Source organism: Chionomys nivalis, chromosome 13 (genome assembly GCF_950005125.1).
Source record: "Chionomys nivalis chromosome 13, mChiNiv1.1, whole genome shotgun sequence".
NCBI lineage: Eukaryota > Metazoa > Chordata > Mammalia > Rodentia > Cricetidae > Chionomys > Chionomys nivalis.
Genome location: NC_080098.1, coordinates 42,674,100 through 42,698,607, shown reverse-complemented (window position 1 = coordinate 42,698,607; position 24,508 = coordinate 42,674,100). Strand labels below are relative to the sequence as shown.

Sequence of the window (24,508 nt, the reverse complement as noted above, 5' to 3'; positions counted from 1 at the left end):
TGACCTTTTACTCTTTTGAGTTTTTGCTGTTAGCTTTTGTTACAATGCCTGAGCCAGCGAAGTCGGCGCCCGCCCCGAAGAAGGGCTCCAAGAAGGCCGTGACCAAGGCGCAGAAGAAGGACGGCAAGAAGCGCAAGCGCAGCCGCAAGGAGAGCTACTCGGTGTACGTGTACAAGGTGCTGAAGCAGGTCCACCCCGACACCGGCATCTCTTCCAAGGCCATGGGCATCATGAACTCGTTCGTCAACGACATCTTCGAGCGCATCGCGGGCGAGGCGTCGCGCCTGGCGCATTACAACAAGCGCTCGACCATCACGTCCCGGGAGATCCAGACGGCCGTGCGCCTGCTGCTGCCCGGGGAGCTGGCCAAGCACGCCGTGTCCGAGGGCACCAAGGCTGTCACCAAGTACACCAGCTCCAAGTGAGCGCGCCTATCTCGATCTTAAACCAAAGGCTCTTTTCAGAGCCACCAATTTTGTCATTTAGAGTGCTTGTGACACCTGATTTTTGCTCATCTTAACCTAAGGCGCAAAATGGCACAGTATTGTGTAAGTAGATCTCTTTAAATGTAGTACTACTACTTAGCATTTACTGCAGCTTCTAATCCTACAGTATCACAGCTTTCGAGAACTTAGTTCCAGTACTTTAATCTGATTTTCAGGGAATGCATGTGGAAGTAGCCAGACTCAAAAATAATGGGATGTGTTTAAATGCACCATTGGCCACTAGCAATTTTCCACATTATTAGTGCCAATGTAATTCTAAAACTACTAAATATATCTGTGGCCTTGGTAACACTTCATATACTACAAATCATTGGACCTATCAAACGCGCATCTTTAATTTTGCGAAGAATTTTGTCATCAGTCTCGTTAAGTTTTAAGGGTATGGCTGAAAAGATGCTTTCCTTTTGCAACCAGAAGGCAGGTAGCTACATTACTGGCATGGCAGTTGCTGCCCAGCATCTTCATTCGCAATATGAGATTCTGAAAGCTTAATTTCTTTTGAGTAGAAGGCAAAACAACCTGTTTTGTGTCTGTCTTTTCAACTGACAAACTTACATAAAGCTACAGGATATTTTCCAAATTTTATTTCCTTTCTCCGAGGGTATATACTGTATCAGTTTAAGAGAATGCTTTTGACAATACATTTTCTACAATGTGTGGTGTGTGTATACCTTTAAATAGGTTTGTGCGCATGTGAATATAGTTGCTGTCCCGAAACAAGCTTTTAGAAAATGCTGGCTTCTGCCCCTTAAGTGCTAGGATTAAAAGACATGGGCAGCTATCTACTTGCAATTTCACCAGTAAAGGTTAAAGGGGATAAGGACCTGGTATAGTCCCTTGCCCGAGATGTCACATAAAAAGACAAAACAGATGGAACTTTAGGTTAACAATAGATTGCCCATTGCAACAACTAATAAGACTTATACCTGTCACTAAATAAATTCCTGTAAACTAAATGTAGTGCGACCATAGCTCTCTCTTTGAGAAGGTGGGTGGCTCTGAAAAGAGCCTTTGGGTTAAGATTGAGGTCGGAGCGCTCACTTGGAGCTGGTGTACTTGGTGACGGCCTTGGTGCCCTCGGACACGGCGTGCTTGGCCAGCTCCCCGGGCAGCAGCAGGCGCACGGCCGTCTGGATCTCCCGGGACGTGATGGTCGAGCGCTTGTTGTAATGCGCCAGGCGCGACGCCTCGCCCGCGATGCGCTCGAAGATGTCGTTGACGAACGAGTTCATGATGCCCATGGCCTTGGAAGAGATGCCGGTGTCGGGGTGGACCTGCTTCAGCACCTTGTACACGTACACCGAGTAGCTCTCCTTGCGGCTGCGCTTGCGCTTCTTGCCGTCCTTCTTCTGCGCCTTGGTCACAGCCTTCTTGGAGCCCTTCTTCGGGGCGGGAGCGGACTTCGCTGGCTCAGGCATGATCCCCAAAGGTCAGCCTCAAAACTAGAGTAAAGGACTGAGACATTCCATTTATTTATAGGACTTCTATGCAAATATGGTAAGAAATCTGACAGATTCCCATTGGTGCAAGGTAAGAGAAACTTCCGTTTATGCAAAATAGGATCTCTGTGTCTGATTTTTAATTGGCTGAGTCTTTTAGCTTACTTTAGCCAATGAGTACCACAAATTACAATCTACTCTGCAAGTATAACTTGCACATTTTCAGAGAGAAAAAAATCACTTTGTATTCACAACCTTTCTAAGTATGTCTGGACGCGGCAAGCAGGGCGGCAAGGCTCGCGCCAAGGCCAAGACCCGCTCCTCCCGGGCCGGCCTGCAGTTCCCCGTGGGCCGCGTGCACCGCCTCCTCCGCAAGGGCAACTACGCGGAGCGGGTGGGCGCCGGCGCCCCGGTGTACCTGGCGGCCGTGCTGGAGTACCTGACGGCCGAGATCCTGGAGCTGGCTGGCAACGCGGCCCGCGACAACAAGAAGACGCGCATCATCCCGCGCCACCTGCAGCTGGCCATCCGCAACGACGAGGAGCTCAACAAGCTGCTGGGCCGCGTGACGATCGCGCAGGGCGGCGTCCTGCCCAACATCCAGGCGGTGCTGCTGCCCAAGAAGACCGAGAGCCACCACAAGGCCAAGGGGAAATAAGACGACTGAACGTGGCTTTTTTTTCTTTAAACCAAAGGCTCTTTTCAGAGCCACCCACTTTTTTCAGTAGAAAGTGCTGAAATACTATCGTAGCGTGAAAAAACTTCATTTTAAAATTGTCCTCTATCTTACTGAGGGGTTGTGATTCAGCAGAAATGGCATTTCCTTTCCATGTGATGTGTGCACTTAAGTACGAAAGAACCGTGAAATGCGGTTCTGTAAAATGCTTTAAGAAAAATCGCCTTAAGACATTTTGGATTTGTGATAATTTGACAAAACAGTTAATATTTTAGGTATGTAATATGCTCATGAAGTTCTGACAGTATAATTAAGCCAAAAATAGAAAAAGTAAAGCCCTACTAAATATTTAAGGGTATTTCCTTTTTGGAAGTTTTCTCTTTTTGTATTGTCAAGACAGGGCCTTACCATATAGTTCTGGCTGTCTGAGAACTCACTTTATAAATAGATGTTGGCTCTGACCTCCCTGATGCTGCAATTAAAGATGTGAACTACTATGTGAGGCCAATGGAGGGTTTGGGGTTTTCTTAATTCACACAAAAAAAATTAAAAATTCAACGCTGGTATTAATTAAAACTAAAGTGGACTTAGAATTTTGTTTTAATTATTCAGTCTCGAATAATTCTTTTTCATCAGTTTTGAAAGTTGGTTAATTCAAAGACTGGGACTGAAAATGGTAAGCATTAAAAGTATGGTTGGAGATGGCAAAGTACTGTGCAGCTGCTACTTCTTTAATACGTATTGATTTATGTTGTATTTATTTATGTGAAAGTGTGTGCGCCTCGTGTTTGCCCTCGCGGTCTGGAAGTTTTCAGATGCCCTAGTGTTACTGTGTTAGAGTTGAATGCTCCTGTGAACTGGAATCCAATTCAGGTCCTCCGGAGGAACAGCAAGTTTAGCAGCTAAAGCCATCTGTACAGCACCAACGTATAAATCTATTTTATTTATGTATTTACTCATTCAATCATACATTGATAATATCATTACAGCCCTGCCTGCCCTGGAACTTACCTTGCAGTCCTAATCAGCTTCAAATTCACAGCAATCCTCCTAATTCAACAGACTTTGCTCTGGGAATACAGGCATAGCTGAGGGTTAAACATACAGACAGTGCCAGAGGTGTGACTGAAGTGGTTTCTAGGGGCTGGTTATGAAAGACACCAGGGGACAATGATAGCTTCAGTGCTCATAAACCTGAAAAGCTTTACAACTGGATCATTGGTAAACTCTAGGAAAAGCAAAGGAAACAACTTGTAATGAAATTTCAATCCAGCAGGTAGACCTTGTTAGCCTACACAGTAAAGGCCCACCTTTTGTCAAAGAAAACAAAATAACCCCCATAAAAAGAGAAAAAACTGTGCCTTTACAACAGTTATTCAGATATGAAATACAAACAATTAAGCAAAGTTCCAAGTACATAAGCAATCTATGTACTGTGTAATTCCTGAGGAAAGCACTAGAAAGTTCTACATAGCTTGCTCTTTACATATCTATGTTCTTTAACATAGATAACAAGGATATGTGTAATTGGTAGAGGAGTTGAAATATGGTCAAACAAATATTTATCAGAAATTGTTACTGCCTTGTGGCCTAGTTATATTGCAGTCTTTGAGTTATTTTTTCCTATGTGACAAAGATAATAATTGTGGGTTTTTTTTTTTTTTTTTTTTTTGCTCTTGTAGACCAGGCTGGTCTCGAACACACAGAGATCCGCCTGCCTATGCCTCCCAAGTGCTGGGATTAAAGGTGTGCGCCACCACCGCCTGGCGATAATTGTGGTTTTTTTTGTTTTTTTTTTTTTTTTTTTTTTTTGCTTTTTTCGAGACAGGGTTTCTCTGTGGTTTTGGAGCCTGATAATTGTGTTTTTTAATGGAAAAATAATCCATTCCCTTTGTAGTGAAGGCCAGGATCTTTTTAGTGAAAGTGTAAATGCACAGATGTGGGAGCCTTAGCAAACCAATGAAACCATGAGTCCCTAAAATCATCTTGAAACAATCAGCAAATCTTTCATGCGACAATGGTCCGCAATGACCTTAATTCTAAGATTCACATATTTCTCAACAGAACTTACAGCTGCTCCGTGTGACCCTAAGTCCCTTTCTTGATGTCGTCAAGAAGCCTCCATCAGGTGAAGAATCAGCTTTCCTACCTGCATTATCCCCCGTCCCTCTTGCAAACAATGACAGTGGAACACATAGGAGGGAGGTTACTAGTGTCCAGTTTCCAGAACTAAGCAACATGGAAAGACTGAACCTTCGTAGTCTTCTTGTTGCCTTCAATCAAGTCAGTGGTATATTTCTTTAACTCGTTATTTTAAATGGGTAAAAACTGAGGTAGAAGAAAATAGGAACTTCACCCTTACTTGCCTAATCCTCATGTGCATCTCTTGCTGAATGAAGACTGTTAACGTGGTTGATTAGAGACTGCCCAAACCTCAGACAATATTGGAACAGTATTAAGATCACTTGTGAACCGTTCTCAGGATGGAAATGTGTTGTGACCTCACCCATACATAGCCTTGTATACAAAAATTACTTTGTTTGGGGGGTTTTTGTTTTCTTTTGTTTGTTTACTTGTTTTGTTTTGGCTTGGTTTAGTTTGAAACGGGATTTCTCTGAGTATCTTTGGCTGTCTTGCAACTCATTTTGGAGACGAGGCTATCCTCAAACTCAGAGCTCCGCCTGCCTTTACCTCCCGAGTACTGGGATTAAAGAAGTGCACATCACCACTGCAGGACTACTTTCTAATTTTCATTCCTCTTTTAGCCTTGACTGTACAGTTATTCACCATTTCCAAGCCTATACAGTAATTCATAGATAACCTTATAATTAATTGATCTCTAAATTAGAAATCAAAAAGTATATGTACTTAATTTGTTCTTAAATTAATTTTAATAGTATTAGGCCATCCAGTGACAAATCATTCCTCACACTTAGAGATCACTAAAGGGGAAGAACCTCCCTCCCTAATACATATGCGTGTGTCCAGCTCTGGTCAATGATGCTGGCCATCATCAACAGAGGATTTCCCTAACTTCCATACACGTTAGAGTTATGCGTTTCACATCCCTAGATTTCTGTTATGTCCCAGCCTCAGATTACACTTTAAACAAGTTAAACAGAGGCAGGAGACTGCAAATCTGGCCACTTGAGCAGATAGGAGATTTAGAGCAAAGATGTTGCCAGAATTATTTCTGAAATACACGGCTGTTGTGTTATTGTTGAATAGTTGTTACCCACGTTCTTCTTGCCCGCCTGGCAGAATTTTTCTAGCAAGAGCATAGGGGCAGGCCGGGACTGAAGGGTGACTGTGATTCTGCACTGCCCCTAGAGCTGCAGCAGGAGCGTTAAGGACTGGCTGTAAAGTCTTTTTTTGTTATGGAAATGAAACATAATTGGAGGTGAATTTTCATAAACAAACAAACAAACATTAGCATCCAAGTAACTTTTGCTTACCTCTGATAGTCCTGGTTAACACATTACTTATCTCTGGAGGCAGTGCTGCTTTAGCTAAATTCTATTTTGTGTGACTTAATGTCTCCCTCCTAAGCAAATCTATTAGCAAATCTATTAGCAAGTCCTTTAAGCACCATTTGTATCACTTCGATTTCTTCTTCACCACATCAGTGAAAGGAGTAAAAGCTTTGAAGGTCTTAAACCATTTCAAAAAATGAATTGTTGTAAAGAATTTTTAAGCAAGGAAAAAAGGTTGCCACCATGAAGTGAAACAAAATTATTATTCAGAAGCCAATCGTCTTTGAAGTTCTTAGCTTTTGTTGTTACATTTTTGTTTATGTATTTAGTGTTGTAACCACACACAAAAGATGACCATGATATGATGGTCAGGGGACAACCTACATGATTCTCTTCTCTCGCACCAGAAACCTTCCATAGGCTTAGACTAAACTCCTTGGGTTGGATGCCATGATCCCACCTTGCCAGCGATGCTCTTTGGAGCACTCTCTATCCCACTAATCACAAATAACTTGCATTGCTACACAGTTAAAACACTAGAGTTAAAAAGTGTTTCAATGTTTGATTGTATCAATAGTAAAGACAAAAATGAGGAAGTATATTTCTATGCAATACAATTGTGGCCTTATCCATTCCATACTATTCAACAGAGCCCTCCAAAGTTCCCTGTTTTGAGGTTTTTGTCCAAACTGTACATCTTTACTAGGGGAAAATAAAAGAAAAGATGGGCGGGGCGGGAGGGGACAAAGGACAAAGTGCAGAGAATCTGGTCAATGTCCACGTGTGTATCCACAACTTCACAGTCTTCCAGCAGCCTCCTGCCCCTTCCTACACATTTCTGCAATGTTTAGAATTACTGTACTTAGGCTCAACCTTTTGAAGCCACCGAGTCTAGGTGTAGGAACAGTAAAATGCTCCCTGAAAAAAAAAGATTCAATGTCTGTTTCTCTGATAATCTCATGAATCTAGTCTTAACTCCTGGGCATCGACTTTAGCAATTCATAAAATAGTAGATAATTTTGCTGTTCATTCATCCCAAACCCTGGTTTTCTTATCTCTGAGTTTCTAGATCTTTGCCAAAATTTCAAAAATAAATGGTTCTATGGATTTTACCCTGTTCAAGAAACAACTATGGTCTTACACACTTATTTCTTCCGTCTATAATCAATGAAACATACAGTGTTTACATATAAAGAGATATAAAAGACTAGGTTATACCAATTGCTTAAAGAATCCATTTTAGGATCCTTTAAGATGGTTTCAGATGGCTAAAAAAAGAAATGGTTCAGTGGTTAAGAGCATACGTTCTTGGAGATGATCAGTTTGAATACTAGCATCCATATCAGCCAGCTCACAACTGCCTGGAACTCCAGGGCCAAGGGACCTAATAGTTTTTTCTGGACTTCATGGGTACCTTCAAAACATGTACACACACACACACACACACACATACACACACTTTAAAAATAAATCTAAAAACTATTAATAATGACTTTGGCTGCAATCCCACCACACAGAAGGATGAAAGAAGAAGTAAAGAACCTCCTAGGTTTGGCAATGAGATTTACAATGAATATCTATCTTGCTGACATTCTATATTTAAAGAATTCAAATATTAATAAATGTCCTTGATACTACATCCCTTCATGTCTTGATAAACAAGTATATGGTTAGGATCTACCCTTCATTTTCCAACAAAATTGGCATACTTTGTATATTTAAGAGTACTTACCTAGTGTGTATCTTTAAGAGTATAGACTGCAGAGTCCCCAGCAAGTTTCGGGTCTTTTTTCATACTATAGCCATGTCAGTTTGATTGAACATGATCCAGAGACCTTTCAAAGAGAAATTAGGCACCCAAGCATTTCAGGTACGCATTTCAAACACACCACAACACATAACTGCATGCACTTAATCACAAACCTTAGGCAAATCAAATGTTCAAGACCCATGCTAGCTTGCTAAGTACAACGGCTTCAGTGCTGGGTTGACCAGAAACCTGTGATACACTAGAGAAGGATGATTAAAATTAGGAAAAGGAGCAGGGAATGGAGAGATGATTCAAGAATTAAGAGTACTGACTGCTCATCCAGAGATCCGAGGTTAAATTTCCACCACTACATGGCAGTTAACCGCTCGTCTATAACCCCATTCCAGGGAATCTGACACCTTCTTTTGGCCTCTATCAAGCATGGCATGTAACTGACATGCAACTGAAACACCCAGACTTATAAGCCCATCTCCAGCCTCATCAACGAGGAGACCACCCCTCCCCCCATTGGTGCCGAATATGTTCCTGGAGAAAATATCTGTGACGCTGTCACCTACAGGTAGTGCTCCAAGCACAAGACCCACATGGCCGTAGACATGATCTATGCACTCAAGTTGCAGGACTGCAGGTTCCTTGACTTGGGCAGCCAAGTCTGGCTCTTACAAATTCCAATGGACATTTAAGATCCAAGGCCCTTTTCAGGAGCTCCTAATCATTTGAATTAGTCTGTATCATCTGAGAGTCTCTTCCAGGGACCTTAATGAGTAGTTGAATCTCTTTGCTACTTTGTTATTAGTACAGAGTAATGTGATTTCCCGTTCTGACCTTGTATAAGAAACTGAGACCACTCTGGAAGTTAATTAATATGACACCTGTGTCATCTCAAAAAAGTAGTCATCGGGCTTGGTGGCCAATCTCTTTAATCATTCCCACACTCAGAAAGAAGAGGCAAGGGGATCTCTGTGAATTCGATGCCAGCTAAGGCTATATGGCAAGACCTGTCAAAAACAAAAGGGTGGGGAAGTTTGGGTGTTTTTAAAGTTAAAAGAAGAATGTGTCCTCAGATAGAAGACACAGTGCGTTTGAAAGGCAATAAAGTCGCCTTTAATCCCAGCACTTGGAAGGCAGAGGCAGGCGGATCTCTGTGAGTTCGAGACCAGCCTGGTCTACAAGAGCTAGTTCCAGGACAGGCTCCAAAACCACAGAGAAACCCTGTCTCGAAAAAAAAAAAAAAAAAAGAAAGGCAATAAAGTCTATATTACTTTGTTTTATAAAGTGCTGTTTTGTAGCCTCTAAATTGTAAATTGCCGCTAAAGGAATGCCTGCCCCCCCCCCAAAAAAAAAACATGGACCAAAAGCAAGCCCATGATTCTAGGAAATCTGCTGTGCAGAACGCAGGTAGGCCTCACCACCAGGCCCAGAGCCCTGAATTTCAAAAACTTGCCAATTAATTCATCTCCCACACCACAGATTCAAAAATCAGTTTATTCAATCCCAGCACTTGGGAGGCAGAGGCAGGCAGATCTCTGTGAGTTCGAGACCAGCCTGGTCTACAAGAGCTAGTTCCAGGACAGGCTCCAAAACCACAGAGAAACCCTGTCTCGAAAAACCAAAAAAAAAAAAAAAAAAAAAATCAGTTTATTCAGAAAAACAGCTTCTAGGTCTGGTGAAGCCATAAACTACAAACACTGCTATCACTCTGAAAATTCTCTCAGAACCTGGATGATGTGCCTCTAGGTATTGGGACCCACGTTTTAGACCGTTGTCACTGTTGAGAGGTACAGTAGCATTTTTATTCTATTTGTCTCCCTCTGCACATGCAATTGTTACATTGTTTTCCTTACAAACGTTAGAGAATGAGCTTTTAGATTTTACTTTGTTTATAAACTGCTACAATTAACATCTCAAGACTATAGCATTTATACTAGAGAATAATTAATTGTCCATTAAGATGTCTGTAAATACATTTTTTTTCAGATCATTCCCTCTTTAAGTTCCTTATTAAAAGTTCATCTCAAGGATGTGGGGATCTTTTTCCACATGGTCTCCCTGTGTTGCACTGGTTGGCCAATTACATCCCAGCCATTCATACACCTGAGTAGACCAGGCTTGTCGGGAGCTCCAGATGTTCCTGCTTCAGTCTTCAGGGTATTGGGATCCCAGACCTCCAGTACACTAGTGTTTTGGGTTTTGGTTTTTTGTTGTTTTGTTCTTGTGTATAGAACCAAAACTAGAGAGGAAACAGGCCAGACATAATCCTTTGGGGACTCAGTCAAAGCCTTTCTGGCTTTATTACTAGGAAAGTAAAATAAAAATAATTTTTAAAAGTTTTATCCTTAAGTCTGGCTTCACAGAGTGACAGACTATCCAAGCTCCAAATAGGAAATTTGCTACTTTTTTTAGTGGACACTTAAAAAGTAAAAGTTGATCGGCCTGGAAAGAAGGCACACTGCAGTTAAGATTACTTACTGCCTTTCCTGAGGAAGGGGTTCAATTCTTATAACTGACTGGCAGCTGACAATCATCTGCAACTCTAGTCCCAGTCATCTGATGCCCTCTTCTGGCCTCCAAGGCCACTACATGCATGTGGTATAACATACACTTGCTGGGAAAGCTTCGATCCACAAACAGAAAAAGAGAAAAGAAAACTGCAGCTTTAAGAAGCTCACCTTAGCCGGGCTTGTAAATCTTTGCAATAAATTCCTTTTGTTGCTGGCTGTGGTGGTGCATGCCTTTAATCCCAACAGTTGGAAGGCAGGAGCGGGTGAATCTCTGTGAGTTCAAGGCCAGCCTGAATTACTAGAGGCTAGATCCAGGACTGGCTCCAAAGCTACAGACAAACTCTGTCTTGAAAAACCAAGAAATAGATAGATAGATGATAGAAGATAGATGATAGATAGATAGATAGATAGATAGATAGATAGATAGATTTCCTTTGTATATGCACGCACGCACGCACGCACATGCGCATACACACACACACACATTTCCCAGTCCCTAAGTTCCATGACGCTAGAGAACCCTGACTAGTCCACTGCGTCTTTCAGAATGTGGATTAATTCAATTAATTAAAAAACATGAGTGTGTTGAGACAGGGAATGGGCACCAGATATTTTGAGATGCTTTTAAATGGTTTTCTCTCAAAACCTTATATAATATATAGATAGGTGAGAAAAAAATCCACGGTGACCTAATTCCCCAGGCTTTCAGCTGGGTTCACTGTGACAATGATTCTCAAAAGAAAGACCCATCGATATGTTTTCCACGGCTTGGGGGCTCTCAGAAATCAAGACCCGCAAAAGACCTAAGTGAGTATTTACCGATTTTGACCGAGCAGTTGAATTTGAAAACATGAGGATTTGGTTAAGGTAAGACACTAAGCTGGTACAGCAGCTGGGAAGAGTCAAGGCAGATTAGGTCACAAGGCTCTTTGTTTGCACTCCATATCTCCCGTGGTAAATGTTGCTTTTCCTTGATAGAGGTACTGTGTCTCCTGTGGGCTCGAGGTGGATGTTCTTTCCTGGTTGGGAGCAGGAAGATTCAGAGCAAGTCAAGGGGAGCTTCATTTTTTGGGGTTGTTTTTTTTTGTTGTTGTTGTTGTTGTTGTTGTTTGGTTTTTTTCAAGACAAGGTTTCTCTGCAGCTTTAGAGCCTGTCCTAAAACTCATTCTTGTAGACCAGGCTGGCCTCAAACTCACAGAGATCCGCCCGCCTCTGCCTCCCAACTGCTGGGATTAAAGGCATGCGCCACCACAGCCTGGAAACAAAGGGAATTTATTGGAACGATTTACAGGCTATAGTCCAACTAATCCAACAATGGCTAGACTTGCTGTGAATAGAAAGTCCAAGAATGTACTAGTTGCTCAGTCCCACAAAGCTGGGTGTCTCAGCAGGGCTTCTGTTTATGCTGGAATACCGAGGAAGTCAGCTCCATGGCCAGTGAAGGAGGACTGGTTTTGCTGAAGAGCAAGGGCAAGCAGGAGAGAAGCAACTGAACCCCTCCTTCTTCCATTGTCCAGCAGAAGGTGTGTCTCAGATTAAAGGTGTTACCTTCCTGCCTCAAGACTTGGAGTAAAGGGATGTGTCATCTCGACTCAAGATCTAGACAAGCATGCCCTCCTTGTCTGGACCGTAGTTCATTCAGGTATAGTCATCTGATGAGCAGGAATAGCCATCGTACATAGTAGTATGAGTAAAGTCTCCTGTGAGTCTTCTTTCAGTGCGTCCCCTGAAGGCCACCCCTCCGAGGGGGTCCATCTTATATGACCTTAAGGTCAACTCGATCTATACCTTATGTTCACTTGTAGAGTTCAAAAAGATAAAATACAAATAAAATACATATGAAATTTGTGCAATAACCATCTGACATAGGAAGACCAGTTGCCTGTTGTTATCTATAAACCTTGAGGTGCCTCCACTTAACACTTTACAAGAAAACGAAACCACTCTTCGAGAATTCTAGTCAAACGGAAACTATCTAGGCTTCTTCAGGAAAACAGCTTTAAGGTGCATGCACAGGTTTGGATGAACACAAGCAAATGTAGCAAGGAGCACAGAAAAACAGGGCCTTGTATGTGGTTTTTGTTTTTTTATTCCTCCCATACATAGTTAATTACAATGTGATTGGATATTTTCAATTGTTAGGCAATGTCTGCTGAAATGAGAGGAAAGAGGAAAGAAGGGGGAACAGGAGAGAGAGATGCTCAGCTCCTAACCTAGACAGAAACGGCAAGACATTACACATACATCAACCAATCCCTGTGGCTGTCTCCCGTTTTTTCTCCTACCCTTCTAGGGCCCTCTCCTACACCTACCACACCAACAGTTCTGGGGGGAAATGGGAATACCAACTGCATTACTTCACTTAGAATGTGCAAAATGATCCTGATCCAGTAGAGTAGACAGGAACCCTCGACCCTGATCCACACGTATTCTTACAAAGATCTGGTGAAACCATATCCAGAGACATAGAAACTAGAAGGCAGGGCATCTATATGCTTTAAAGCCACTGAATTTTAAGAAGCCTGTCATGCAAAATTAATAATTAATATAATGGGCTACCATACTATCTAAAAAAATTATAAACTTCCGGGCGGTGGTGGCGCACGCCTTTAATCCCAGCACTCGGGAGGCAGAGGCAGGCGGATCTCTGTGAGTTAGAGACCAGCCTGGTCTACAAGAGCTAGTTCCAGGACAGGCTCCAAAGCCACAGAGAAACTCTGTCTTGAAAAACTAAAAAAAAAAAAAAAAATTATAAACTTAATCAAATCACCAGCTAAGTGAAGGAAGGGTTACAGGAGAAAAAAAGGAAACAACCAACTATTATGTAAACTTTTTATCACACTTCAGGAATATATATTCACTTTGGAACTAGTATGAACACGTGTTGGTTGGTGATTATTTTACCAGCACGTTTTTAAGCCTTGACATCTACTCAACCACAATTTACCAAAGGTATTTCCATCTTGTTTAAAAAAAAAAGTGCTTTAAAGCAAGCATGTCTTCGAGCACTAGCTGTGCTAAGACGCTTAGAACGAAAAAAACGTAGATCTCTGAAAAGTCTAAAGTGGAGTGAGGGGGATGGGGGGACAGCAGACCAGAGCCCTGACAGCTACCAGACCTTAGTTTCTCTTCATTAGAATGAGACAGAGCTGAGCAAACAGGTGTCATGAAAATCACAACTTATGGGTGGCCCCCTAAACCCATCTCAGCAGACCCAAAATCCCTTCTGCTAGCTCAGCAAGCCCTCAAAAACCTTCTGTTAGCTCAGATGTCCCTCCCCACCCCACCCCACCCCACCCCCGCCCCTGGACTTCTACAGACTAAAGATTGCTTGCTTTCCCTACCCTGCTGCTGGAAGGTCCCAAACCAGTAGATCCTTTCGCCAGTCAGCCCCAGATTAATCCCTCCTCTCTAGAATTCCCCTAACTCCCCTTTTTAAAAGGAACTTGTGAGTTTCTCTGGGGATTGCCACGTGCCATCCCAACGTTGGAATTATCAAAACGCTCTCGTTACTGCATACGTGGCTGTTGGTGTTCTTTGGAGGCGTCTCTCGGACTCTAACATCTTTGCTTTGGATCTGGTAAACTGAGCAACATGCTGCCAAATTGAAAAGTATTGAGACTCTTTTCAAATTTACTGTGCAATGCAAGGATATGTAAACGAGGAGTTACCGATCTAAACTCTGATTGGACCGAAAAAGACAGTAGACTAAAGGGTGAAAGAATTTGACTATTTTGCAGATCTAGTTTGCTTCGCAACTGTAAGTTGTAATTTTGTATCCTAAGCGTTCTTTTTATATTTACCATTACACATCTATATCGTAATTTGAAAATAAGTTGTAACTCCCTTGTTTACCTGAAATTAAGAAAAGGAACTCTGTAATGTAAGTAGGAGCAAAGAATTAGCTGTCCCGGAGCCTCAGATCTCCGCGGAAGTTAATTCCGCGGAATTTCTTTATACCGTCACAAAGGAACTCCTTTCTCGCTATGCCCCAACACATTTTGTAAGTTGACAGCCATTGTGCTGACGTATCTCGAAAGAAATTTAACTTATATTCTTAAGTCAGAAGAAAGTACATTCTGACAATTTCTGTGGCGACACCAACACGTGTAAAAGGTGGAAAGTTTTTGTCGAGCTGAGCCTGGTTCCGGGATCCTGGGGGTGGAAAACAGAACCTCACGCATGTGGTTATCGCCGCCAGATAAATGATATAAGCAATTTTGAAATATGTGTATGAGAAATAACAACTTGAGATTATTACGCAGAAAAATGGCAGAGTTAAGTGACTAGGCTAAAATTCTGGGGAACTTTATTCTTGGAGAATGTTGTGTGTATATCACGTCAGGTTCCCAAACAGAAAAAACTACTTTCGTCAGTGAAGAGCGTCCGCGCTTAAGAGTTTTTTTTAAAAAAAAAAAGACTGATTGTTTAAGGGGACGGGCTTATCATAGGAATTTAGCAATCACAAGAATTGGCCAATCGTCATTCCCTAGAAGCACTTCCGCAAACTCCGACGGAAGCCTGAGAGCTGCAGGACGAGATCCAATCAGAGCAACGCGTTTCCTGTATAAATACCAGGGCCGCGCACTCTTCCTCCCGCTTCTTCACTATGGCTCGTACAAAGCAGACCGCTCGCAAGTCCACCGGCGGCAAGGCCCCGCGCAAGCAGCTGGCCACCAAGGCCGCCCGCAAGAGCGCCCCGGCCACGGGCGGCGTGAAGAAGCCCCACCGCTACCGGCCCGGCACCGTGGCGCTGCGCGAGATCCGGCGCTACCAGAAGTCGACCGAGCTGCTGATCCGCAAGCTGCCGTTCCAGCGTCTGGTACGCGAGATCGCGCAGGACTTCAAGACCGACCTGCGCTTCCAGAGCTCGGCCGTCATGGCGCTGCAGGAGGCCAGCGAGGCCTACCTGGTGGGCCTGTTTGAGGACACCAACCTGTGCGCCATCCACGCCAAGCGCGTCACCATCATGCCCAAGGACATCCAGCTGGCCCGCCGCATCCGCGGGGAGAGGGCTTGAGCACATTTCCCACATTGGCACGTGATCAACTAAAACGGCTCTTTTAAGAGCCAACTCCCATTATCTGCAAAAGGTGCTGTAGTGCCTGTGAGTCTCCGTATTTCGTATCTTTCCTTACTTAACCTACAAGAACACATAGGCTGTATATCTAATCAGAATGCCTTGTACATTCTGACAGTATTCTATTCAGTTCATGGGACTTTATAAATTCAATCAAATGCACACTTACAGAGGGAAATAAGAGTAAAGAAAGATGGGCCTACCTCTGCCTCCTGAGCGGTGGATTAAAGGATATGAACAGGGCCACGGGCATTTCCACTGGGTCTCGTCTCACTGAATACTTAACTTGCTCAACAGTCCACAACGTCGAATGGCTGTTGAAACAGGGTGGGATTAAAGGCGAGCACCACCACTACCCGGCTAAACATACATTCTTAAAAACAATGATTTTTTAAGTACTTAAAGTATGCAAAATAAGAAAAATTGTTACTAGCCTTTATTTTAATCAGGTTTGCAAACTTGCTCTCTCCACAAGTCCAACGTATTGGAATAACCAGAGAGCCAGGGCTCGATTAGAATTGGGTTTTTATAGTAGTAAAGGTGGGGGTGAGGGGTTTCTGAGGTTCAGGAGTTCCGATTGGCTGACTTCTGTCTAAGGGTGTCCTGGTGAGTGTGTGCTGGCAGGTGATCCTATCCACAAAGGTTGGAATGCTAGACATTTCCTTTGCTTGGTGTTTTCTTGGGTGGAGGTCGGGTAATCTCAGCTTGTGGTTCCTCCTGCCTGCAATCAGGCATTGCCTCAGGGTAAAATACTGAGACACCGGCCTGTTATTAAATTTATCAATGGCCGAGTTTTACTCTGGCAAAGAACATCCTTTGGGTGACCTGTCCATATTTAGCTTATCATGGCTGGCCCCCATATTAACAACATCAGATAACTCCTGCAGCAGATAGGGAGAACACCCAGAATACCAACCTCATTTGGAGACACTATAACTGCAGAATACTCTGGGTTGGTTTTTTTTTGTTGTTGTTGTTTGGTTGTTTTATTTTGGTTTTTTCGAGACAGGGTTTCTCTGTAGCTTTGAAGCCTATCCTGCAACTAGCTCTTATAGATCAGGCTGGCCTCAAACTCACTAGAGATCCGCCTACCACTGCCTCCTGAGTGCGGGGATTAAAGGCGAGCGCCACCACCACCCGGCTTGCAGAGTTTGCAAGCATCTGATTACACAGACCATGTCACAGGCACCCTAAAATGTAATAGGAAGCTACCCATCCTTTTAAATTAATTTTTAATTACATGAAATTACTCAAATTCAGTGCCTATCACTACAGTTTAACTATTTCTGGTGTGTGTGTGTGTGTGTGTGTGTGTGTGTTAGAAGTCAAAGGACATCTTGCAGATGTCTGATTCCATCATATGAGTCCCAGGATTAAACTCAGGTCTTCACTATTGTCTACAAGATTTTTTACCTACTGAACCATCTCTAAGGGGTCCACTATTCATTTAAGGAAATGCTAGGTTGAAATGTAAGCTTATAAGAATACACATGTGATTCTTGATTCACAGCCTCAACAAAGACACTTCTTGCCAGGGTAGAGGCATGAGGATTTAGAAAATATTAGTAAAGGACATGAAGATGTAAATGAAAATAGTAAAATGGAGAAACAGAGTAGTACCGGAAGGGAATTCCCGTGTACTAATACCCAGACCCCAAAAGGTAGCAAAAAGACGGAAAAAAAAAAAAAGCACAACTTTAACATGATACAAGGAAATGAACAGACCAATTAAAATTTGTGGACTACAATCATACTTAAACATTCTGTTGCTAGAACAAAACAAGTCACGCTCACAACCTAGACCAAAACATTCTGTAGGCAAACCACTCCTTGGGTAAAATGCAAAGTATCTCCATAAAGGAACTGGACCCTCAGTTGGATGGGTAGACTTTTGAGGTAGGAACAGATCTACTTTTCTCTATTCCTGGAGTACAGGGTCTGGATATTAGCCACACCTGTTGACTATAACCCTGAGAATTCTCTGTTCTACCTGTAGGCACAATAACCCTGAAGGAACTGGAGGTAAATTCGAACTCTCTGACCTTTGGTCAAAGTGGAAATGGGCTCACATTTTCGGGCCTCCGCATGTAATAGCTGCAAAGCCTGGGACCCGCATGCGGAAAGAAAACGGCGGCAAGTGTCCTCCGACCACACGAGGATGTATAATGGAAAAATATTTTTGAAGTATTCAGTAATTTCTGGCTACCAGGAGCTCCATTAAAAGTATCTTTAGAATTTTTACATCATCAGGATGAAAAGAAACCAGGCTCCCACCGGGAAAAAGGAAAAAAGAAAGCAAGCCTTTACCTACAGTGATGAAATGGAAAAGACAACCCCAAATTCATTTCAGCTTTTTTTCCCCCTAACTTTGATAAATCCAGCTGGAAACCAGGCAGTCCACCGAAATGGTTTTTCCTTCTTCACATTGTTGCTCTGTTCACTAAAGAACAGGTAAGCTCAGAGCAACGCATGAGGAAGCCACGTGGTGTATGAATTGCCAAAGGAGCTTCATTTTACTAAAACTTGGCATCAGGATGTTTAACACAGCTTACAAATTTAAGCAGTGACATGTGATCAGTCCCTGAACATTCCGATGGGGAAGCAATGGAGAAATACAAGGTCTTTCACCAATTTCTCGGCAAGCAAAAAACAAAAAATTTAACATCTCAACCTTTCATACCCTGTGGACAGAATTCCAGAGGTCTGGGACAAGCAGTGGGGCGGGGAAGGAAAAAAAATCCACCTTAGAGTACACAAACGCAGTTAAACCGAGCTGATTGGTGCAACGCTTGCCACTCATAACTGACAGAATGTCCTGATTGGGTACTTCTCAAAACCACGGTCTGTAGACAGATTGTAAAGGAAAGCTCAAAGATTCTGCTCCAGCAAGTAACCACAATGTCGGATTGGTTTACTAAAGATAATTAACCACGCCTAGGCGCCAGAAACAAGAGGGACTTCCCGCCAACGCTGAGTGTAAAAATGCCCATGGACACTTAACAGCCAATGCTTCTCAATTACTGCTTTTTGCACAGAACAAAATGGAGTTAAAGCAACCCTATCTAACATTAAACGAGCACTTATACCCATAAGCAGCCCAAAGTATGGACTGGCACAGAATTAACTGCCATGCTTTAAACTGTATAGCTGGTCTCAAAGGACCAATGCTACAAGAGTAATGTATTCCCCAGAAAAGTGCAGCTCTTTTGAGTGAGATCGGTGGGTGGCTCTGAAAAGAGCCGTTTGAGATTTTCAAAGTGGGACGCGCCACTTTTACTTCTTGCGGGGGGCGGCCTTCTTTGCCTTGGTGGCCTTCGGCTTGGCCGCCTTTGGCTTGGTGGCCTTAGGCTTGGGAGCTTTAGCTTTGGCTGGACTCTTGGCTGCTTTCTTGGGCTTAGCTGCCTTCACCTTTTTCGGGCTCTTGGCAACTTTCTTCGCGCCTGCAGCAGCCGCGGGCTTCTTCGCCTTCTTCGGGGTCTTCTTGGCGGCTTTCTTGGGCGTGGCAGCACCGGTCGCCTTCTTGGGCTTCTTGGCTGCGCCCGCGGGCTTCTTACCCTTGGCAGCCCCGGTCTTCTTGGCTTTGGGCTTGGACTCGCCGGAAGCCGCCTTCTTGTTGAGCTTGAAGGAGCCGGAGGCGCCGGTGCCCTTGGTCTGCACCAGGGTGCCCTTGCTCACCAGGCTCTTGAGCCCCAGCTTGATGCGGCTGTTGTTCTTCTCCACATCGTAGCCGGCGGCCGCCAGTGCCTTCTTGAGCGCGGCCAGGGACACGCCGCTGCGCTCCTTGGAGGCGGCCACAGCTTTGGTGATGAGCTCGGACACCGGGGGTCCGGACGCCTTGCGCTTCCCGGCCGCGGCGCCGGTCTTCTTCGCCTTCTTCTTCACAGGTGTCTTCTCCACAGGTGCGGGAGCAGCAGGCGCTGCAGGAGCGGTCTCAGACATCTTTAGTGCCTTTACTAGAAAAGCCAAAAGTAAGCGCAAACTGTCAGAGAGGGTTGTTCCCACTGCTGAAGGCTCTGGGTTTATATAGAGAGAAGCTGCGTGGTGATTGGTTCCCTGCGCCGTGCGCCGCGCCGCCGGAGAAGGGATCTTCAGCTGTGCCCTGTGACTGTGTTTGTTGCCTCTTAAAAAAGAGTAAAAATATAAGAAATATGAGCACGAAATAATTGGGGATTCGGGGGAAACTGATCCGGGAGCCTGTAGGCTTCATTCTTGCCATAATTTGTACGGCTAAATTCAAAATCGGCAGCCTGAAACATCTCTGATTGCCCAAACTCTCTTTCAAACTTCACGTAAATTGAGACAACTTTAAGGTTTTCCTTAAAAATACTATTACTCTCGCCATCATTCGCAAACTTTTATTCCAGAACATGGTTCTGCACATTCTTATCGTTTCGAGATTATATAGATTATGTTATCTTTACTCAAATATGTGTGGAAATTCGGTTTTTTCGCAGAAGCAACAACACAGACACTCCCGGGGCTGTCTGCACCAAGCTCTAGGAATTGGAACTAGATGGGAAAGTTGTGCGTGCCTGGGGAATAATTATTGTATAAAATATCGATTTTTTTTAAAGATATTTGAGATACCAATGTGTAATTTCGGCTCGATTTCCATGGTTTATTGATTTAACCATTTTGGGGAGTGGGATGAGTCTGTGCCATTCCTGTTCTAGATCAAGAGCTCTAAGCGCGTTTCTTCAGAGTCAGTGCAGCAGTGAAGAGCAGTTCACATTTATGGAAAAATAAACCTTGCTGAAGAAGGAACATAAGTTTAGCAACTGGAACCGGAGGAACAGTGGGATATAACCGGCATTGACCCTTCATTCCTTGTTTAAAAAACACATGACTTCAGCACAGTTGTAAAGCTTTCCACCCCTGCCAAGCTTACCTCTGCATTTCCTGCATATTTGCTGTGTTTTAAAATAATTTGAATTTCAATATTGAAAAATAAACAGAAATTGAAAGAAAGTTATGTTTCTGAATTTTTATACTAGTTACTGATCATATATATGTAATGCAGTCTGTAACAAGCAACATTAGCTGGTTGTATCTACCTGAGAACATGAACAAACATTTCAGAGTAAAGCATTAATGACTTGAAAAGTCTTATTTCTGTTACTTTACAATGAAATGAAGGTGATATAGTTGGGTTCTTATTGGATAAAGAAGCAGAAAAGTAATATTCTCCATCAAATACTCATTTCACTGAAGACCCAAGTTTGTCAAGCAAATTAAAAAAAAGTGTTTTGGTTTTATATTTTAATAATCTTTATGTTCACCATATTTCATTATGGTGTAAAGTTAATGATTTAAAGATATCCTTAGGTTGTTAACACAAGACAGGCTAGTCAGCGCTAAAGATATCTTCTCTTTACACTTACTTACCTAACCACACACACCTAACAGGGCATGATGAAAAATGATCATTTATTCGGCAGGAACAAAATAATCAAGTCTCTGGGCTATAAGAACATGTGATGCTATAAGTCATTAAAATATATATGCTATGTACAGAATCGTTCATCTGATCAGACTGGATCTAAACCACTCAGTGATTCCCTTATATGGCATTTTTTGAGTACACGGAAGGAGCTGTTTGGGTCATCTCCGGAGTCACTGTCCACAGCAGTCTTCATCGGGAGTACAGCAGTCCTTTCCTGTTTTACGTATACCCTTGCATTGCCTACACCTGAAGACACAATTAAAGTTCTAATTTGAAAATTCTCATAGCTGCATTTATTTCTGTGAACACAGTAGCAGTTGCTTACTACTTATTGGAGTTGCACACTTGTATTTATTCACTTAGCATATTTTACCATTTCATTCTTGCTGGGCACTGTGACTTTTTAAAATCCACATATATTAGAACCACTAAATATTGGTTCCTAATTTTTTGGTGATCTCTGATGCTCCTGGATGTAAGACATTAAAGAACATTTGACTTCACCAAGAAATCTTCCAGGTATTTACAGAGAGAGGACATACTGCATACAGTTAACCTTGTGACTGCTGTGGCCGGGCTACTTCTCATGACTACAATTAGCAAGAACGAGGTTCTTAAACCCTGAATCAACCACAGGGACTACAAACGGGAACCCACAGGAGCCTTCACTCAGTTTTCACTCGTTATTCTGGAGGGTAACATCGAAGAGATGGTTTTGTTGAATCCAAAAGCTACTTATATCCTGAAAGAGCGGGTTATCCACTTTAGTAATCCTCGAACTGTTTTTATAGAGATTAAAAAGGGATAATAAAAAAATTCGTAAGCTAAATGACGGCAATGAAACTTACAACTTCATCTTCTATTGATTTCGTGTTAGACAGACACACACAAATGTACACCATTTCCATAGAAACAGCTGAGAGATAGCAGTTTCATAATTTATCTTACAGGACCGGTTCTTGGGCATCCTAAAATCTAAAGACTTTCAAAAGCTGCAGGAAAGGGTGGAGGCATAAAATGAGTTTCAGCCAGGTGCTGGGGCTCCACTCCTTTAATCCCAGCACTGGAGGCAGAGGCAGGTGGATCTCTAAATCTGAGACCAGCCTGGTCTACCGAGCAAACTCCATGACAGTTAGGACTACGCAGAGAAACCCTGTTTCAGAAAATAAGAAGAATAATATCAAAAAGAGAAAAAATAAGGGGAAGAAGACAGCATTGGTAGAGTCAAATGTGCTCAAAATATCTATGAAAAATTAGGGCTATCAGTTTTACATTCCTTTCCATTGACATTACATGAAGATATTGGCAACTTGAAACACATCCAAGTACAAACAGTATGAATTAATTTTATTTTCTAAAATGGGAACTCTTAAATATTTGAAGACTTCCAAATATCCAGTTTCCTTGCCCCACCACACCCTTTCTTCTCGTCTGTAATATCTCTTACATTTGGAGGCTGACTAGCTTCTAGTATACTTGCACAGCATTCTAAACCTTCCTTGTCTTTAGAAAGCCCGGTCTCCCTCCCCTGTGTAATACATTCCCACCCACAACCTGCATAACTGTAAGTGTGTTTAACAGGTTTCACAGGAAGGTCCACAGAGCCGGGATAGTTGAGCTGGGGTAGTGCAGCCTCACTGGGGAACTAGGCAGCGGCTGTGGATATGCTGACCTGATGCCACATCCGACCCCTCACCCAAATTTAGTTTCCCCTTAAGTGGCCTTTGTGTTCTTTGGGTCAGGAAGAGGATGAAACTTTGTTGTTTAACCAACCCTGGTGTTCTCACAGTTTGGGCATTCTAGCATTTACAGTCAATGGTTTGTACAACTGGTGCCTTTCTATAAAGGGATGTAAGAGATCTCTGGGGTTAATTGGAGTAAGGTAAATTCCAAGTACCTTCTGAGTGCTTGGGAATATATATATATATTTTATATATATATAATATATTTTATATATATAATACCAAGATATATATATAATACCATGATATATATATATATGATCTTCCATCACCACGGAAGTTTCTCAGGCAAGCACTAGCTAAAGCACATCTTCAAGATGACCTCTGCAGACAAGGTTGAGGCTCACACCAGCACTACAGACGTAAGGAAACTTGCCTCGGGTTTGATTTCCTTCTGGACTAGTGTGTATTTCAGGACTCCACTGTCTCAAAAAAAAAATCAAGCAATTACAATTACTTCTTTTTTTTTTTTTTTTTTTTTTTTTTGGTTTTTCGAGACAGGGTTTCTCTGTGGTTTTGGAGCCTGTCCTGGAACTAGCTCTTGTAGACCAGGCTGGTCTCGAACGCACAGAGATCCGCCTGCCTCTGCCTCCCGAGTGCTGGGATTAAAGGCGCGCGCCACCACCGCCCGGCTTACAATTACTTCTGTAGTGCAAAAGACACTGACCCAAACTGTGTGCTGTGAGAAAACATAGAGACTCATGTATCAGACATAGCAGTGATGTGTACTGCCTTACTTCAGCCACGTATTCCCGAAGTGTTACTTTACAGGATTTCAGTGTTCCTTTTGTTTAAATTGCAAGTGTTTTTCACTGTTTCCTTGGCACAGACAAGGCCATGAGACACAGGATCCTCCCCTGGCAGCAATAGCTTTTATTAAAAGAGGAATAAATCTCCAGCCGGGGACAGCCTTCATCTTTCCAGTTCAAACAGCATTTCATGAGATACAAAACTGTGTGTGTGTATTGAATATATATTCAGTAATATATATACATATATTATACGTTTATATGTATTCAATCAATACCAGCTCCCTTCGTACGGATTTGAAAACGGAGCTTGCGCTGGCAAGCAGGCCTCTAACAAAGGCAAATCTTCATGACAGGTCAGATTTAATAATACGAAAACTGAGACTTCACATTGTTCTAAATCTTTCACTTAAAAGGTAATCTTATAGTATATGCTATGTCTGATTTTGTAGGCAAGTGTATGGCCAAAACCTCCTTTTTTACAAATGATGAGTGTTTAGCAGAATCCACTCCAGAAGGACACAGACTAGTGACTGAGAACTGCAAGAGAACAGCAGGACTCACATTTCCCCACACACCGCAGCGCCTGTGTCTCCCTCTGGGCAATAGGAGTCAGCGAGGGAGGTAGAGGGGCGGATACAGAAGAACCTTCCCGCCCGCGCCTTTTCAGTTTCCTAAAAGGTCCGCAGTCCTCGTATATATATCAGCTGTAGAGGGCGCCTGGGCAGCTTGAGTTTCACTCTCACAGCCCATCACAATGTCTGGTCGTGGCAAGGGCGGGAAAGGCCTGGGCAAAGGCGGCGCCAAGCGCCACCGCAAGGTCCTGCGCGACAACATCCAGGGCATCACCAAGCCCGCCATCCGCCGCCTGGCCCGGCGCGGAGGAGTCAAGCGCATCTCCGGCCTCATCTACGAGGAGACCCGCGGGGTGCTGAAGGTGTTCCTGGAGAACGTGATCCGCGACGCGGTCACCTACACGGAGCACGCCAAGCGCAAGACCGTCACCGCCATGGACGTGGTCTACGCGCTCAAGCGCCAGGGCCGCACCCTCTACGGCTTCGGCGGCTGAACTGTTACAGGTTCGTGTCTAATAAAGGCCCTTTTCAGGGCCACCCACTTTGTCCTGGA

At 43.2% G+C, this 24,508-nt stretch overlaps 6 protein-coding genes across 6 annotated transcripts in view; 3 read left to right on the top strand and 3 right to left on the bottom strand.

Annotated features, from left to right (window-relative positions):
- The window catches only part of LOC130885664 (uncharacterized), a 122,400-nt gene extending 97,951 nt beyond the window's left edge, over positions 1 to 24,449 (top strand). The window contains exons 3-4 of the mRNA XM_057787363.1: positions 14,945 to 15,326; positions 24,129 to 24,449. Coding sequence (XP_057643346.1) covers positions 14,945 to 15,326; positions 24,129 to 24,449 — 703 coding nt within the window. The remainder of the gene's footprint in view (positions 1 to 14,944; positions 15,327 to 24,128) is intronic.
- Positions 1 to 24,508, bottom strand: part of LOC130885668 (uncharacterized) — a 46,254-nt gene that overhangs the window by 7,147 nt on the left and 14,599 nt on the right. Inside the window, exon 4 of the mRNA XM_057787367.1 lies at positions 17,871 to 17,879. Within this exon, the coding sequence (XP_057643350.1) occupies positions 17,871 to 17,879 (9 nt within the window). The remainder of the gene's footprint in view (positions 1 to 17,870; positions 17,880 to 24,508) is intronic.
- On the top strand, positions 45 to 425 carry LOC130885697 (histone H2B type 1-C/E/F/G/I). Its single transcript, XM_057787395.1, has one exon. The coding sequence runs from the start codon at positions 45 to 47 to the stop codon at positions 423 to 425; it is 381 nt and encodes a 126-aa protein (XP_057643378.1).
- Positions 1,544 to 1,924, bottom strand: LOC130885698 (histone H2B type 1-C/E/F/G/I). Its single transcript, XM_057787396.1, has one exon. It carries the CDS (start codon positions 1,922 to 1,924, stop codon positions 1,544 to 1,546), a length of 381 nt encoding a protein of 126 aa, XP_057643379.1.
- On the top strand, positions 2,017 to 2,654 carry LOC130885691 (histone H2A type 1-E). Its single transcript, XM_057787388.1, has one exon. The coding sequence runs from the start codon at positions 2,211 to 2,213 to the stop codon at positions 2,601 to 2,603; it is 393 nt and encodes a 130-aa protein (XP_057643371.1). The 5' UTR covers positions 2,017 to 2,210; the 3' UTR covers positions 2,604 to 2,654.
- Positions 18,720 to 19,385, bottom strand: LOC130885677 (histone H1.3). The gene has a single exon (XM_057787374.1). It carries the CDS (start codon positions 19,383 to 19,385, stop codon positions 18,720 to 18,722), a length of 666 nt encoding a protein of 221 aa, XP_057643357.1.